At 50.9% G+C, this 13,944-nt stretch overlaps 1 protein-coding gene across 1 annotated transcript in view; it reads right to left on the minus strand.

Moving 5' to 3' along the window:
• The window catches only part of LOC144119523 (uncharacterized), a 64,493-nt gene that overhangs the window by 34,330 nt on the left and 16,219 nt on the right, over window positions 1-13,944 (minus strand). Inside the window, exons 2-3 of the mRNA XM_077652111.1 lie at window positions 12,319-12,525; window positions 7,570-7,852 (exon numbers count right to left, since the gene is read on the minus strand). Coding sequence (XP_077508237.1) covers window positions 7,570-7,852; window positions 12,319-12,525 — 490 coding nt within the window. The remainder of the gene's footprint in view (window positions 1-7,569; window positions 7,853-12,318; window positions 12,526-13,944) is intronic.

Raw genomic sequence — 13,944 nt, forward strand, 5'->3', positions numbered from 1 at the left:
TGCGACGTTAAAACCTCTAATTTATTTTTTTTCCAGTTCCTATAGTTAGCGTGTCAGTCTGCACAAGTGGCCGGCCGACCAATTTGGGAGCTGAAATTACTGTATGTTATAAAAGCCATGTACGTGATACGATCCCATACTACAGCAATGCACTACGTTCTACTCTCCTTTTCTTACGTTAAGGACAACATGCTGCTTGAATAAAGCTTGAAAGTGGATTCTTAAATTTCTTTCCTTTAACACGTAGCTTTAGGTGATGACGGTGGTCAACTTTTCTCACGCGTCGCACCTGCTTGAAATACTTGGTGTAGTGCGGAAAAAGCACAGGTACACTATGACTACTATGCCAAATTCCTGCCTTCCAGAATTCGTCATTGCTGACGAACAGAATGATTACTGAGAAAAGCTATGAAATAACACAAGAAAGAATGCAGGGAATTTCCGATCTGCCGCAGGAAAAAAAAGACACCGCCACCGTGTGCTAGACGTTGAAGTAGCGAGCGTTAGCTGTTTGAAGTTTCAAGTTTATTTTAATTTCAGTAAGAAATGATGGGCCCGAGACAAAAAGTGAACGTTAATTCGCTTGACGGCGCTCGGGCCCCATTACATGGCAGAACAACGAGGTGTCGGTAGTAATATTTGGTGCACTTACAATTTAGGCAGTACATCCCAGTACACTTACAAACATTTTAGCTCTTACTAAGCATAGTGCAGTCTTTTTGTTGTTAAAGGTAAAGGCACAATATTGTCACGTAGTGGTGACGGCAGTCGAAGCAGCGATGAAGACGGACGAAAGGGTCTTCTAAAAGAACTGTTTATTGGGCTGACTTGCACCCAAAATGGACTGAATCACTCGGCGGCGGCGAAGCGACAAGCGTGCTCGGCGGTCGTCGAACAGAATGCCCGCCGCTGTCGGCCGTGCTCAATTTAAAGCTGATAGCGAACATTCGAGATAAAGGGCGCAAAGTTACTAGAACATTCCGGAACAACGTAGAATCAGCTTTGCCTGGCTGCGATCAATCGAGATAAATCGAGTCGCGTCTTGCGTCGCAAACAAAGCGATAAGGTGGTGTCGCGGCAGATTTGAAAAACGAACAAACACTGGAAATATTCGCGGCATTACTCCCCTCTCAAAGAAGCATCGACCCGATGCATTAAAACAAACAATGCGACTAGTAAGGGAAAAAAAACGGATCTTGCGAAAATAGAGCATGGAAATGCAGCGGCCTTTAGCGCGCATAATACGGCTTCAGACGGACTACATGGACAACTTCTGGTCATACGCGGCGTCGCTGGGATGCAGTCATTGCGTCAGGGATGACTTCATAATCCAGTTCACCCAGCCGACGAAGAACCTTGTACGGACCGAAATAGCGGCGCAAAAACTTTTCACTCAATCCACGGCGGCGAATGGGTGTCCACACCCAGACTTGGTCTCCTGGCTTGTATTCCGCGTTGCGTCTTCGTAGGTTGTAGCGTCTGGCGTCGGACCGCTGCTGATCTTTGATCCGTAATCGGGCAAGCCTTCGAGCTTCTTCTGCGCGTTGAAGGTAGGCGGCAACGTCGACGTTCTCTTCTTCTGTAACGTTGGGCAGCATGGCGTCTAGCGTGGTCGTGGCATCCCTGCCATGGACGAGCCTAAAAGGCGTCATCTGGGTGGTCTCCTGCACTGCGGTGTTGTAGGCGAAGACGACGTAAGGCAGGATGACATCCCAGGTTTTATGTTCGGCATCGACATACATAGCGAGCATATCGGCGATGGTTTTGTTCAGGCGCTCGGTCAGTCCGTTGGTCTGTGGATGGTATGCAGTTGTCCTCCGGTGGCTGGTTTGGCTGTAGCGCAGGATGGCTTGCGTGAGTTCCGCCGTAAATGCTGTTCCTCTGTCCGTGATGAGCACATCGGGGGCGCCGTGTCGAAGAAGAATGCACTCCACGAAAAATTTAGCCGCTTCTGCTGCTGTTCCGTTCGGTAGGGCTTTCGCCTCGGCGTAGCGGGTCAGGTAGTCGGTCGCTATGATGATCCACTTATTTCCAGATGTTGACGTTGGAAAAGGGCCAAGCAAGTCCATGCCAATCTGCTGAAAGGGTCTTGAGGGAGGTTCAATGGGGTTCAGAAATCCTGCTGGTCGTGTGGGAGGAGTCTTTCGTCGCTGACAATCTCGGCATGCTTTCACATAGTGTGCGACATCGGCAGACAGTCGGGGCCAGTAATACTTGTCTTGAATGCGGCGGAGGGTGCGAGTAAACCCGAGATGTCCAGCTGTCGGCTCGTCGTGTGAAGCCTGTAGAACTTCTTCGCGGAGACAAGTAGGTACAACAAGGAGGTAGGCTGTTTTGTTCGCTGTAAAGTTCTTCTTCACAAGGACCTCATTCTGCACACAGAAAGAAGACAGTCCTCGCTTGAATGAAGCGGGGGGTGAAGAAACCTTGCCTTCCAGGTACTCGATGAGGCCTTTTAGGTTGGGGTCCGAGCGTTGCTGCTGAGCAAAAGAGCTTGCGCTGATGGGTCCCAGGAAGGCGTCCTCATCGTCGTCCAGCGGCGGTGCATCTACAGGGGCTCGTGAGAGGCAATCGGCGTCAGTGTGCTTGCGTCCGGACTTGTAAACGACGGTGACGTCAAATTCCTGGAGACGCAGACTCCATCGAGCGAGTCGGCCAGAGGGATCCTTCAAATTGGCAAGCCAGCAGAGCGCGTGGTGGTCGCTGACCACCTTGAACGGCCGTCCGTAGAGGTAGGGGCGGAATTTCGACGTAGCCCAGATGATGGCAAGGCACTCCTTCTCAGTGGTCGAATAGTTAGCCTCGGCCTTGGAAAGGGAACGGCTAGCGTATGCGATGACCTTCTCCAGCCCGTCACTTTTTTGAACGAGAACGGCGCCTAGTCCCACGCTGCTTGCGTCGGTATGAACTTCCGTATCGGCGTTTTCATCAAAATGCGCAAGGATCGGTGGGGACTGTAAACGACGCTGAAGTTCCTTGAAGGCTTCTGCTTGCGGCGCTTCCCATTTAAACGGCACGTCTGCCTTCGTCAGTTGGATCAGGGGCTCGGCGATGCGCGAAAAGTTTTTCACAAATCGTCGGTAATATGCGCATAGTCCGAGAAATCTGCGCACTGCTTTCTTATCGGCCGGCGGTTGAAACTGTTCAATAGCAGCTGTTTTCTGCGGGTCTGGGCGTACTCCTTCCTTGCTAACAATGTGGCCTAGAAACAGCAGCTCTTCGTAGGCAAAGTGGCATTTCTCTGCTTTCAAGGTTAGGCCAGACGACTTGATTGCGTCTATTACTGTTCGAAGTCTTTTGAGATGCTCTTCAAAGTTCGAGGCGAAGACAACGACGTCATCTAAATATACCAGACAAATTTTCCACTTCAGGCCTGCCAGCACTGCATCCATTACTCGCTGAAACGTCGCTGGTGCGGAACAGAGACCAAATGGCATCACCTTGAACTCAAACAGCCCATCCGGAGTTATGAATACTGTCTTCTCGCTATCTCTTTCGTCGACCTCAATTTGCCAGTAGCCGCTCTTGAGGTCCATCGATGAGAAATATTTGGCGTTGCAGAGGCGGTCCAGTGTGTCGTCGATGCGGGGGAGGGGGTAGACGTCCTTCTTTGTTATGTTGTTCAAGCGGCGGTAATCCACGCATAATCGAAGTGCGCCGTCTTTCTTTCTCACTAGAACAACCGGTGCCGCCCATGGGCTGTTTGAAGGCTGGATGACTTCGTCGCGAAGCATTTCTTCGACTTGGTCCCGGATGGCTTGTCGTTCTCGCGGAGACACACGGTAGGGGCTTTGACGGAGAGGTCGGACGTGTTGATCCGTTATAATGCGATGCTTGGCAATTGGCGTCTGTCGCACCTTCGGCGATGTCGAAAAGCACTCACTGTAGTTTTGAAGCAGATTGCGGATCTGGTCTTGTCTGTTCCGGTGCAGGGCTGGGTTGATGTCGAAAGTGGGCGAGTTCTCTTGGTCAGGCGGATATTCTGCTGAGGGGTCGGAGAGGGCGAAGGAATCTCGTACGTCAGATATTTCGTCGTAGAAAGCAATCGTCGTTCCTCTGTTAATATGCCGGTATTCTTCGCTGAAGTTAGTCAGCAGTACTTCGGCCTGGCCATTGCGGAAATGTGCGATGCCTCTTGCGATGCTGATTCCTCGGTCTAGTAGCAACTGCATGTTCCCCTCGATGATGGCTTCAGTGTTTATGGCTTTCGTGGCGCCTACGGTCACGATAACGCTTGAACGGGGTAGGACGCTCACTTCTTCCTCCAGGACACTTAGGGCAACGTGATTTTCCCGAGTTTTCATCGAAGCGATGGCTTCGTCTGTCGAAAGCGTGATCAGCTTGGATCGCAGGTCGATGATCGCCTGATGCTCATTAAGGAAATCCATACCCAAGATCGCTTCGCGGGAGCATTGCAGTAGCACAACAAAGGTCGCAGGATAGGTATGTCCTTTGACAGTCACTCGCGCTGTGCATCGTCCTGATGGCGTAATGAGGTGGCCCCCAGCGGTGCGAATTTGTGGGCCGTCCCAAGCCGCTGTGACTTTTCTGAGCTGCGCAGCGAATGTTCCATTCATCACCGAGTAATCGGCTCCTGTGTCGACTAGAGCGGTAACTTTCCGGCCGTCGATAGTCACTTCTAGGTCGGAAGTCCTGGCTCTTGCATTGCATGTCGCTCTCGGCGTCGGGTCACGGCTTCGTCGCGTATGCGAGTCACGGGTTGGGCGTGTGGTCGAAGCTCCTCTGGGTGGCGGCGTCGATTTCAAGGTAGCTTGCGTCGTGGTCGAGGTTCTCATTGTGTGCGGCGTCGGTGCAGCGAGTGTCGGTTCTTCATGCGGCGTCGCGGGTGCACCGTCTTCATGGGGCGTGGTCGGTGGAGGATCTTCGGCGTTTAGCTCGTGAGCAACCTCACCTCCAGAGGTTGCTGCCTTTAGTTTCCCCTACGGGGGCTGGGCGACCTTCCTCGTACCGCGGCTGCGTAGCTGCGGCGTGGCGACGCAAAGCGCGAGGTTGACGGCGATGGTGAGCGCGAAAAGCGGTTCGGCGTGTACTATTCTCGACGCAGGTACTCGTCGATTTCGTGCGGACGTTGTCCGAAGCGTGGTCGTGGGGCGTTAATGGCAAATCCTCGAAGACCGATACGTCGGTACGGGCAGTGACGAAGAATATGGCCGGCCTCACCGCAATGGAAGCACAACGGCCGGTTGTCGGAAGTCCTCCAGGCATCGTATTTCCTGGGGCTTGAGCGTCGGTCATAGGCTGCGCGGGCGGGGGCTGGGAGGCGGCGTTGTGGAACGATTGGCTCATCTCGGGGAGGACGTGGGGGTTGTCGCTGGGTCTGAGCAGTACTTACTGCAGCGGCGTAGGTCATGGCCTGGGGTTCTGTGGTCGTCGGGGTGCCAAGTGCCTGTTGCACTTCTTCCCGTACCACATCCATCAGAGTCGCTGCTTGTGGCTGTGGGGAAGATGGCAGTAATCGGCGTAGCTCCTCTCGGACGATTTCGCGGATAACTTCCCGCAAGCTGTCGCTGGTGGTGGCCGGCGTGTCCGAACGGATTGCACAGGCAGAGGAAGGGCGATTGTAGTGCCGAGCTCGAACGTCGAGGGTCTTCTCAATCGTGCAGGCTTCTTGCATAAACTCCTCGACTGTTTTTGGCGGCTGGCGGACGAGGCTTGCAAAGAGTTGTTCTTTTACGCCACGCATTAAAAACTGAACTTTCTTTTCCTCGGTCATCCCGGGATCGGCGCGGCGAAATAGGCGCTTCATCTCCTCGACGTAACTGCGGACGGGCTCATTCGGAAGCTGGATCCTGGACTCGAGGAGTCGTTCGGCTCTTTCTTTCCTCACGACACTGGTGAATACCTTCAATAGTTCTCTCTTGAATAGCTCCCATGTCGTAAGGGACGACTCGTAGTTTTCGTACCACGTGCGTGCGGAGCCATCCAATGAGAAAAAAACGTGTCCAATCTTTGCCGCATCATCCCACTTGTTGAATGACGCCACGCGCTCAAATTGGTCCAACCATTCTTCAGGGTCTTCGCCTAGGGATCCATTGAAAGTTGGCGGCACCCGCGGCTGCTGCAGTATGATCGGTGTCGACATTTTTGGCGAGGTTGCAGTGCTGGTAGCAGCGTCTTTTCGCTGTCTGGTGCGGTCCGGCAGTTTCCCGAACTCAGGCTCCTCCCCCTGGAGACGTCGGCTGGCTCGCTGAGCTGCTGGTTCGTCCTCGGGTGTGAAGCGCTCAGGGCTGGGTTCACGACTTGAAGGGGGCGTCCGGAACATGGAAGTTACCTCGCACCTCCACCAGATGTCACGTAGTGGTGACGGCAGTCGAAGCAGCGATGAAGACGGACGAAAGGGTCTTCTAAAAGAACTGTTTATTGGGCTGACTTGCACCCAAAATGGACTGAATCACTCGGCGGCGGCGAAGCGACAAGCGTGCTCGGCGGTCGTCGAACAGAATGCCCGCCGCTGTCGGCCGTGCTCAATTTAAAGCTGATAGCGAACATTCGAGATAAAGGGCGCAAAGTTACTAGAACATTCCGGAACAACGTAGAATCAGCTTTGCCTGGCTGCGATCAATCGAGATAAATCTAGTCGCGTCTTGCGTCGCAAACAAAGCGATAAGGTGGTGTCGCGGCAGATTTGAAAAACGAACAAACACTGGAAATATTCGCGGCAATATGAATGACAAACATGATAAGCGAATAATAGCAACTGTACATAGCAACAAACCCACAAAAAATCCAAAAGACACAGGAGAAACTGGTTTACTAGAATTGATATGAATGAGATTAAAGTGAGGTACACCAAGGGAAATACGAATTTGACATCTTCGATTTCAAAGTAACGTCACCAATCAATCCCCAATTGGATATATCAGTAACGTCACCAATCAGCCACTAATCACCAATTGGGTTGCTATATCAATTTACTATGGGGGCCGCAATCTCGAATTCCTCCGACTTGGAAAATTTCACGCCAAAGGGAGGTGGTAGCAGACCCCAAAGAAATCGAGAAACGTGATGAGTAAGAACTAACGCTCTTAAAAGAGAATTTTAGTTCTAAGTTAGGGAATTTTCGGTTGTACCATGTAGCATCACAGGGGAAAGATGATTCATGGGAAGCATCGGTTTCCTTTTTGGCAGAAATCATCCTAGCTCGTAGAGTTGTTTTATCGTCTTTTGTAGCGATAGCTACATTACGGTAGCATTTCAAGCCTCAGCGTGGCGGTGGCACGTGACCGTGGTGGCGTCACCACCGCCAAGCGGTCACGGGGTTGGTAACATGACCAGCCACGTGGTACGGAACAGCTGCTGCTTCTGGCGGTGCGGCGCGCCGGCAAAACCGAGCTGCCACAGTTGTGCGCTTGCGCCGTGTCAAGTGGGACGACGATAAAGGAGGAAAGTCCAGCGAAACGGAGCGGTGAAAGACTGACTTTGCAATTCAACTGAGCAAGTTCCACTCTGCCAGCTGTAGCTATCGCGTCTCTCCAGCTTTAACCACCGCCAATTTTTTTCTTTCCTTTCGTTTCCATACGTAATACAAAGAGAAAGATGAAGACCCACCTTGCTGGCTGCGGGTGCTCTCTGGGCGCGACAGAGGTTTGGCACTGGTGACGGAGCGTCGGCGGGAAGCCCTGGACCACGACGCGTCCCGGTCGGGGCTCGCCTCTCGCTCCACGTCGCTGCGAGGCTCCTCGCCGCCCTGCTCCTGCTCCGGCTGCTCCAGGCTCCGCTTACCGTTGAAGGAGCGCGTCCGCCGACGCACCAGGGGGTCGTCGTCACCGGGCTCCAGCACGAAGGTGTTCTCGTCCCGCAGGTCGTACTTGAGCTGGGAGAAGCTCCGGACCTGCGCCACACCGCGCCGAATCACAGCGGTAAAGTTCGCCGCCCGAGGGCCACGAAGGGCAGACCTCTGGTGAATGCTCGTCATTGAAGCGGCAGTATTTCAGCAAGTGTCGACCTCCTTGTCCAGAGCACGCGAGGAGCACACCAGGCATAAATCAATTAAAATCAATTATTCAGTTTTTTTTAATGCGACAGCATTAGGAGGCCCATGTAGGCGATAACTGTCCGGCTTCTGAGTGTCCACCTGCCAACTGTGGCAGGGTTAAGGTGGTGAGGACAATACCCTTCTTCAATTTTTAGGAGAGAGGAGGTTGTAGTCGGATTAAGAACGACTCAGCAAAAATGAATTAAAATAACCAGTTACGAATATAAATGAAAAAAGAATAGAATCCCAATCGAAACAGAATTTGAATTTTAACATAATCAGAATTAGAACGCATTGGTGAGTTAAAAACAATTGGAATCAAAATTGCAATAGACTTCCGAGTGAAAGAAAAACACTATCGGGTTCCTTCCGCATCAATTCAACAGATCGCCCCTATTTTTTTTTCTTCTGCAGAGGCCATTGGACACTGACCTAAAACCTATATGCGCGGCTTGATTACGGTGCGGGAGCCAATACAAGGCTGCAGACTGGAATAGACTCCTTAGTTTGTTCATTGCATAAAGAAAAATATAACACTAATAGTATAGAAGCGCACACAAAAATTATATCGGATATGATTAAAGCTGCAAACAAAATATTATGCGACTAAACGTCGAAGCAGATAAGCCCAAGAAAGAGGTATGAGAGAGCAAGTAATGCTGATAACAGTTTATAAAAGAAAAACATCAAAAATATGTGTGGACAGAATTAGACGTCTTCATAATGGGAAGCGTGCGGGGAAATACACGGCTGAAGGCAGTGAAAATAAACGTCTATGATGAAGACAAGAATACATGTTTACAGTGTTCAAGCACGCGAACACTGCCTAAGAACAAAAAAATATCATTTCGTTTGTTTTTCTTTCAGTCAGTGGGCCCCTAGCGTGACCTGTTTGTAATTAAAGACTCATGCGAAGTTATGTTCTTCTCCAAGTTTAAAATCGATGTTGTGCTACGTACTCGGAAAACAACGTATGGCAGGGTTGCGTTTGAGTACAGCCCAGCAGTACTCCCGGGACAAACTTAACGCGACAGCTGCAGTCAATAGGAAAGCGTGCGTTATAAACAGGCTAATCTGAATATCGTCTCCGTAACCGGCCGACGCAACCACATCCACTTCTTCGTCCTAAAGCTTATGCGACTAGTCGCGTACCGTTTTCATCGCGTCTCACTGTAAGCCGATTGCACGCAATGGTCAGCCGACGAGAAATAACTGTGCAGAGTGCATACAAGTGTCAACGGCAGGAACGTTAAAATCACAAAAGCCGGGTGCGGTTCTTGCTAGTATAGGACACGTACTACGTACTGTTTAAACGCGTATGAGTCAGACTGAAATGGCGTGCCTTATAAATTGTGCGCATATGTAGGTTAACAAAAGCAGCCTCCATTTATGTGTCTCACCTTTAGAAGACACGAGATTTACAATAATAATAATTGGCTTTTTGGGGAAAGGAAATTGCGCAGTATCTGTCTCATATTGTTGGACACCTGAACCGCGCCGTAAGGGAAGGGATAAAGGAGGGAGTGAAAGAAGGAAGAAAGGGGTGCCGTAGTGGAGCGCTCCGGAATCATTTAGACCACCTGGCGATCTTTAACGTGCACTGACATCGCACAGCACACGGGCGCCTTAGCGTTTTTCCTCCATAAAAACGCAGCCGCCGCGGTCGGGTTCGAATCCGGGAACTCCGGATCAGTAGCCGAGCGCCCTAACCACTGCGGCGGGTAATTACAGAAACCAGCTCTTCTGCGCTATGACGCTAGCGTATTTCTGCGGTTGCCAAGTGCTAATAATACGAACAGCACGCACCTTACCCATTTTTTGCTGCCTTCTTTAATGTCGCCTTAGTACGGTACTTTATACAGCATTTCGACGCCTACGACCTCTGTAGTGAACCACATAAAACACAATGATTTGCTTTGCCCCTTGGGCGGACGAGCACACAGCTGTTAGCATGGCGTATACAAAGAAGCGACAGCAAGCGAACATCATACGAAATGAAAATGAAAATTGGTATTTTGGGGAAAGGAAATGGCGTAATGGAAAGGATAAAGGAGGGAGTGAAAAAAAGAAAGGAAGAAAGAGGTGCCGTAGCGGAGGGCTCCAGAATCATTTCGACCACCTGCGTATCTAACGTGCACTGACATCGCAAAGCACATGGGCGCCTTTGAGTTTCGCCTCCATCGAAACGGTACCGCCGCGGTCGGGTTAGAACCCGAAAACTCCAGATCAGTAGTCGAGCGAATGCAACTATAATATCCATGCCTCAGTGAATGTGCGGCTTTTTGTGGAGCACAACTGAAAAGCACTTTCTCTCCAGCATACGTCATTTGGTTATTTAAGAAGTTCGAACATTGGTTCTGAGGAAAGAAAAGGAGCAGTAACTGCCGCACTTCACGTGGTACTGTTCCATGGGGGGAAAGGATGGAAGAGAGAGCGAAAGGAGAGAGAAAGAGGTGCCGTAGTGGTGGATAGATTTTTTTTCACAAGCTGTGTTGTGGTGACGGAGAAAAGGTTTGTTTTAGGGGGGATTTAACGTCCCAAAGCGACTCAGGCTATGAGGGAGGCCGTAGTGAAGGGCTCCGGAAATTTCGACCACCTGGGGTTCTTTAACGTGCACTGACATCGCACAACACACGAGCCTCTAGAATTTCGCCTCCATCAAAATTGGACCGCCGCGGCCGGGATCGAACCCGCATCTTTCGGGCCTGCAGCCGAGCGCCATAACCACTCAGCCACTGCGGCGGCTCACGGAGAAAAGGAGAGGAGGAGGAGTAGGACGAGGTTCACAAGGAGAAGGTAACGGTTCGCTACCACGCAAGGAAGAAGGCGAAATGCTGATGTAGTCATCTATTCGACCTGCAGGCTCTTCAACCTGTAGTCTCATTGCACTGTGTTCACAGCACGTGTGCAATATTTGTTCAGCTGAACTCGTAGAGTGACGTTCTCGGTGAGTCGACATTGAGATAGAGCGTTCACCCGCTTTCTAGCCTTACGTCAATTATCTTGTCACACCATTTGTTCAGAAAAGGCATTGTTGGTTCTGGCAGCGGACAAGAAATGACATATGTGTATGTCGACGATGCCTGCCAAATAAGCAATGCGTTAAGTGTGCGTTTTATTCATGCTGCGAAACTTGTCTCCATTATGACGAGAGTGGAGAGGACGGCCGTTGAATGGATAGCCACATCTTATAGTTCGCTTTCAGGTGGCTCATCGCTGTCGCATCGGATTCTTGAGAGAGCATCGGCCAGAGCAAGGTCTCACTGGGACGTACTGCAGGAAAAATTTCAACGGCATGAGGCACAGAAAGAAACGCTGCAGGCGAGGAGGCATGTCTGACAGGTCTATCAGAGGTTCGTTTCCAGAATTACGTCGACGCCAGTGATATAATCGCGAAACCGTTCACATGCGAACGTGACCGCCAGGGCCGCTTTCTCGACGGCATCAGCTAGCACACGCAATGTGTAAGCAACCGTTCACCAGTGCTCACCATGCGACTGCAGAAGTGCCGCCACTAGAGCAAAGCTGGATGCGTCCGCTGTTAACTTAGATTGGTATGACGGGTCAAATATGGCAAGCACTGGTGCTGTCGACATTGCTTCGCACAGGTTTTTCCCCCTCCTTGTCGTGGACAGCTGACCAATCGAACATGCAATCGCGTTTCAACAGGGCTCTCAGATTATTTAGCCATCTCAGACAGGTTTGGAATGAACCTTCCGAAGTAGTTTACTGCGTCCAGTAGTTTCTGAACACCTTTTTTTGACGTTGCAGGCGGAAAATCGACTACACAATTAAGCTTTCATTTGGCTTGATTCAGTCTTTCGAAATGACTTCGCCTAAGAACTTTAGTTCATGCGTGCCGAAAATACACTTCGCACGGTTAAGCGCTATTCCTGCTGATTTTTCTGCCAGCAGATCGGCTCGCAGGCGTTTATCATGTTCCTTTTGCGTGGCGCCCCACACGGGTTAGTCGTTGATGTAGACGCGAGTACCTTCTAGGCCGTCAAAAGTGTTGGCCACCGCTTTCTGAAACACTTCGCTCGCGGTGCATATCCCGAAAAGCAGCCTTAAAAAGAGATATTTTTCGGACGGCGTGGCAAAGGTGCAGATTTTTAAAGTTTTTTTTTATCCAAGAGAATTTGATGAAATCCACAGTTAGCCCCTAGCTTGCTGAATACCTTGGCATCTGCAAGCTCAGGCTCGATTTCGTCTCTGGATGGGAGCTGGTAGTGATCTCTCTTCACGCACCGGTTTACGTGCCTAGGGTCCATGCAAACGCGCAAACGGCCATCTTTTTTTCGGACAGTGACAAGAGGACTCACCCACTCAGCAGCCTCTTTCATCCTTTGGATGGTTCCTTCACCTTTCATGCAGGCTAGTTCTTGGGGAAGTGGCTCACGAAGCGCGTGTGCAATTCGGCGCGAGGGCAGCGACACTGGACTTGCTCCTTCATTCAGCTCGACGCTGTAGGTTTCCTTTACGCAACCTAGACCTTCGAAATGCTGCGGGAAATCACTGAAAACTTGCGTCTTCAAGTCAGCAGGTTTTTGAATAGTTTGTATTCTTGACACTAGACCGAAACGCTCGCAAGCCTGAAGGCCCAGTAGCGCCCGCTTTCCTTTCTTGACCACAGAGAAATCGGTCGGTTCTTCGCTTTTGCCGATGCGAAGTGGTAGCCTGACAGTTCAAAAGTGCTTTATCACTGCGCCGTCGTAGCTGGTCAAGAGCGTGGACGATGGTGTAAGGCGCCTTTCCTTATCACATCACTTATGCTCACGGCCAAAATTTGAAATTCGTCGTCGGATTCCGCTTCAGTCTGTGCTGGACAGTCAACTTCGTGAATGCTTTTTGTTCTGCAACACACTGCAAAGTGGTTTCTCTTGCGACATATGCCGCACGTTTTGCCCCACGCTGGGCACTTCCGCGGCTCATGACTTCGGTTGCAATAGGGGCACTGGCGAACATATTTCCTCGTTTCGCCTTGCTGCTCTGTTTGCTTTTTTCGTACGGCATTTAGCTTCAGTTCGTCCTTCTCCCACGCTTGATTATGGCACGCAGTTATCTCTGCGGCTTTGCAGTATTCTATGGCCTTATCCAGGGTGAGAAGCCGCGTCCGGAGCTCCTTGTCTGCCGTTCCACACACCAGCCGGTCTCGAACCATTGATCCTTTCAGGTCTCCGAAGTTACAGCTCTGAGCTTTCATCTGAACATCGCGTAAGAACTGTTCGAACGGCTCACCTCGTTGTTGTCGAGTTCTAAAAATGTAGCGCCCGTAGGTCTCGTTACTGTTTGGCGTGCAATACACTTCAAATTTCTGTACGATAGCGTCGTAGTCCTCACGCTCTCCGGATGACAGTTTAAACGTGTTAAATACGTCAATTGCTTCCTGACCTGCCACATGGAGGAAGACTGCAGCCTTCTGTGCACTCGTGCGCTCTGTCGCAGATGAAGTTGCCTTGAAGTACAAATACATCCTCTGCCTGAATTGCTTCCAGTTTTCCGCCGGCGCTTCGGAGAGCAGTAGGAGACCAGGGGGCGGTAGTAATTCAGTTGCGCTGGCTGAGTCGAAGCGGGTATGGGCGTGATAAGAAACTTCTGACACCATGTGCCATTCAGGATAGCATATGCGACGCAGACAACCGCTGAGCTCGAGGTGCAGAGTGACAGTGGCGTTTATCTGTCTGTCTGTGGTTGCCAGGACGAAAGAAAAGGAAAGTGCACAGGCCTGCTCACTGGCTCAAGCTGAGCCACAATCGCTACCACGTGCAGATAGTAGGAGATTTGAAAGATGGGATAGAAAGACACGGTAGTAAAGACGCGCTAAAGACAAGGCCGATCCCAGAGGTAGTGCAATACCGGGCCAACCGGTGGCGGGAGTGAAGCATCCTTCAAACTCTCCGCCACATTTCCAAAAATGAGTCCAATTGGACCCGTAACAGATGCTCTAC

This window comes from Amblyomma americanum, chromosome 2 (assembly GCF_052857255.1).
Source record: "Amblyomma americanum isolate KBUSLIRL-KWMA chromosome 2, ASM5285725v1, whole genome shotgun sequence".
In the NCBI taxonomy this organism is placed as follows: Eukaryota; Metazoa; Arthropoda; class Arachnida; order Ixodida; family Ixodidae; genus Amblyomma; species Amblyomma americanum.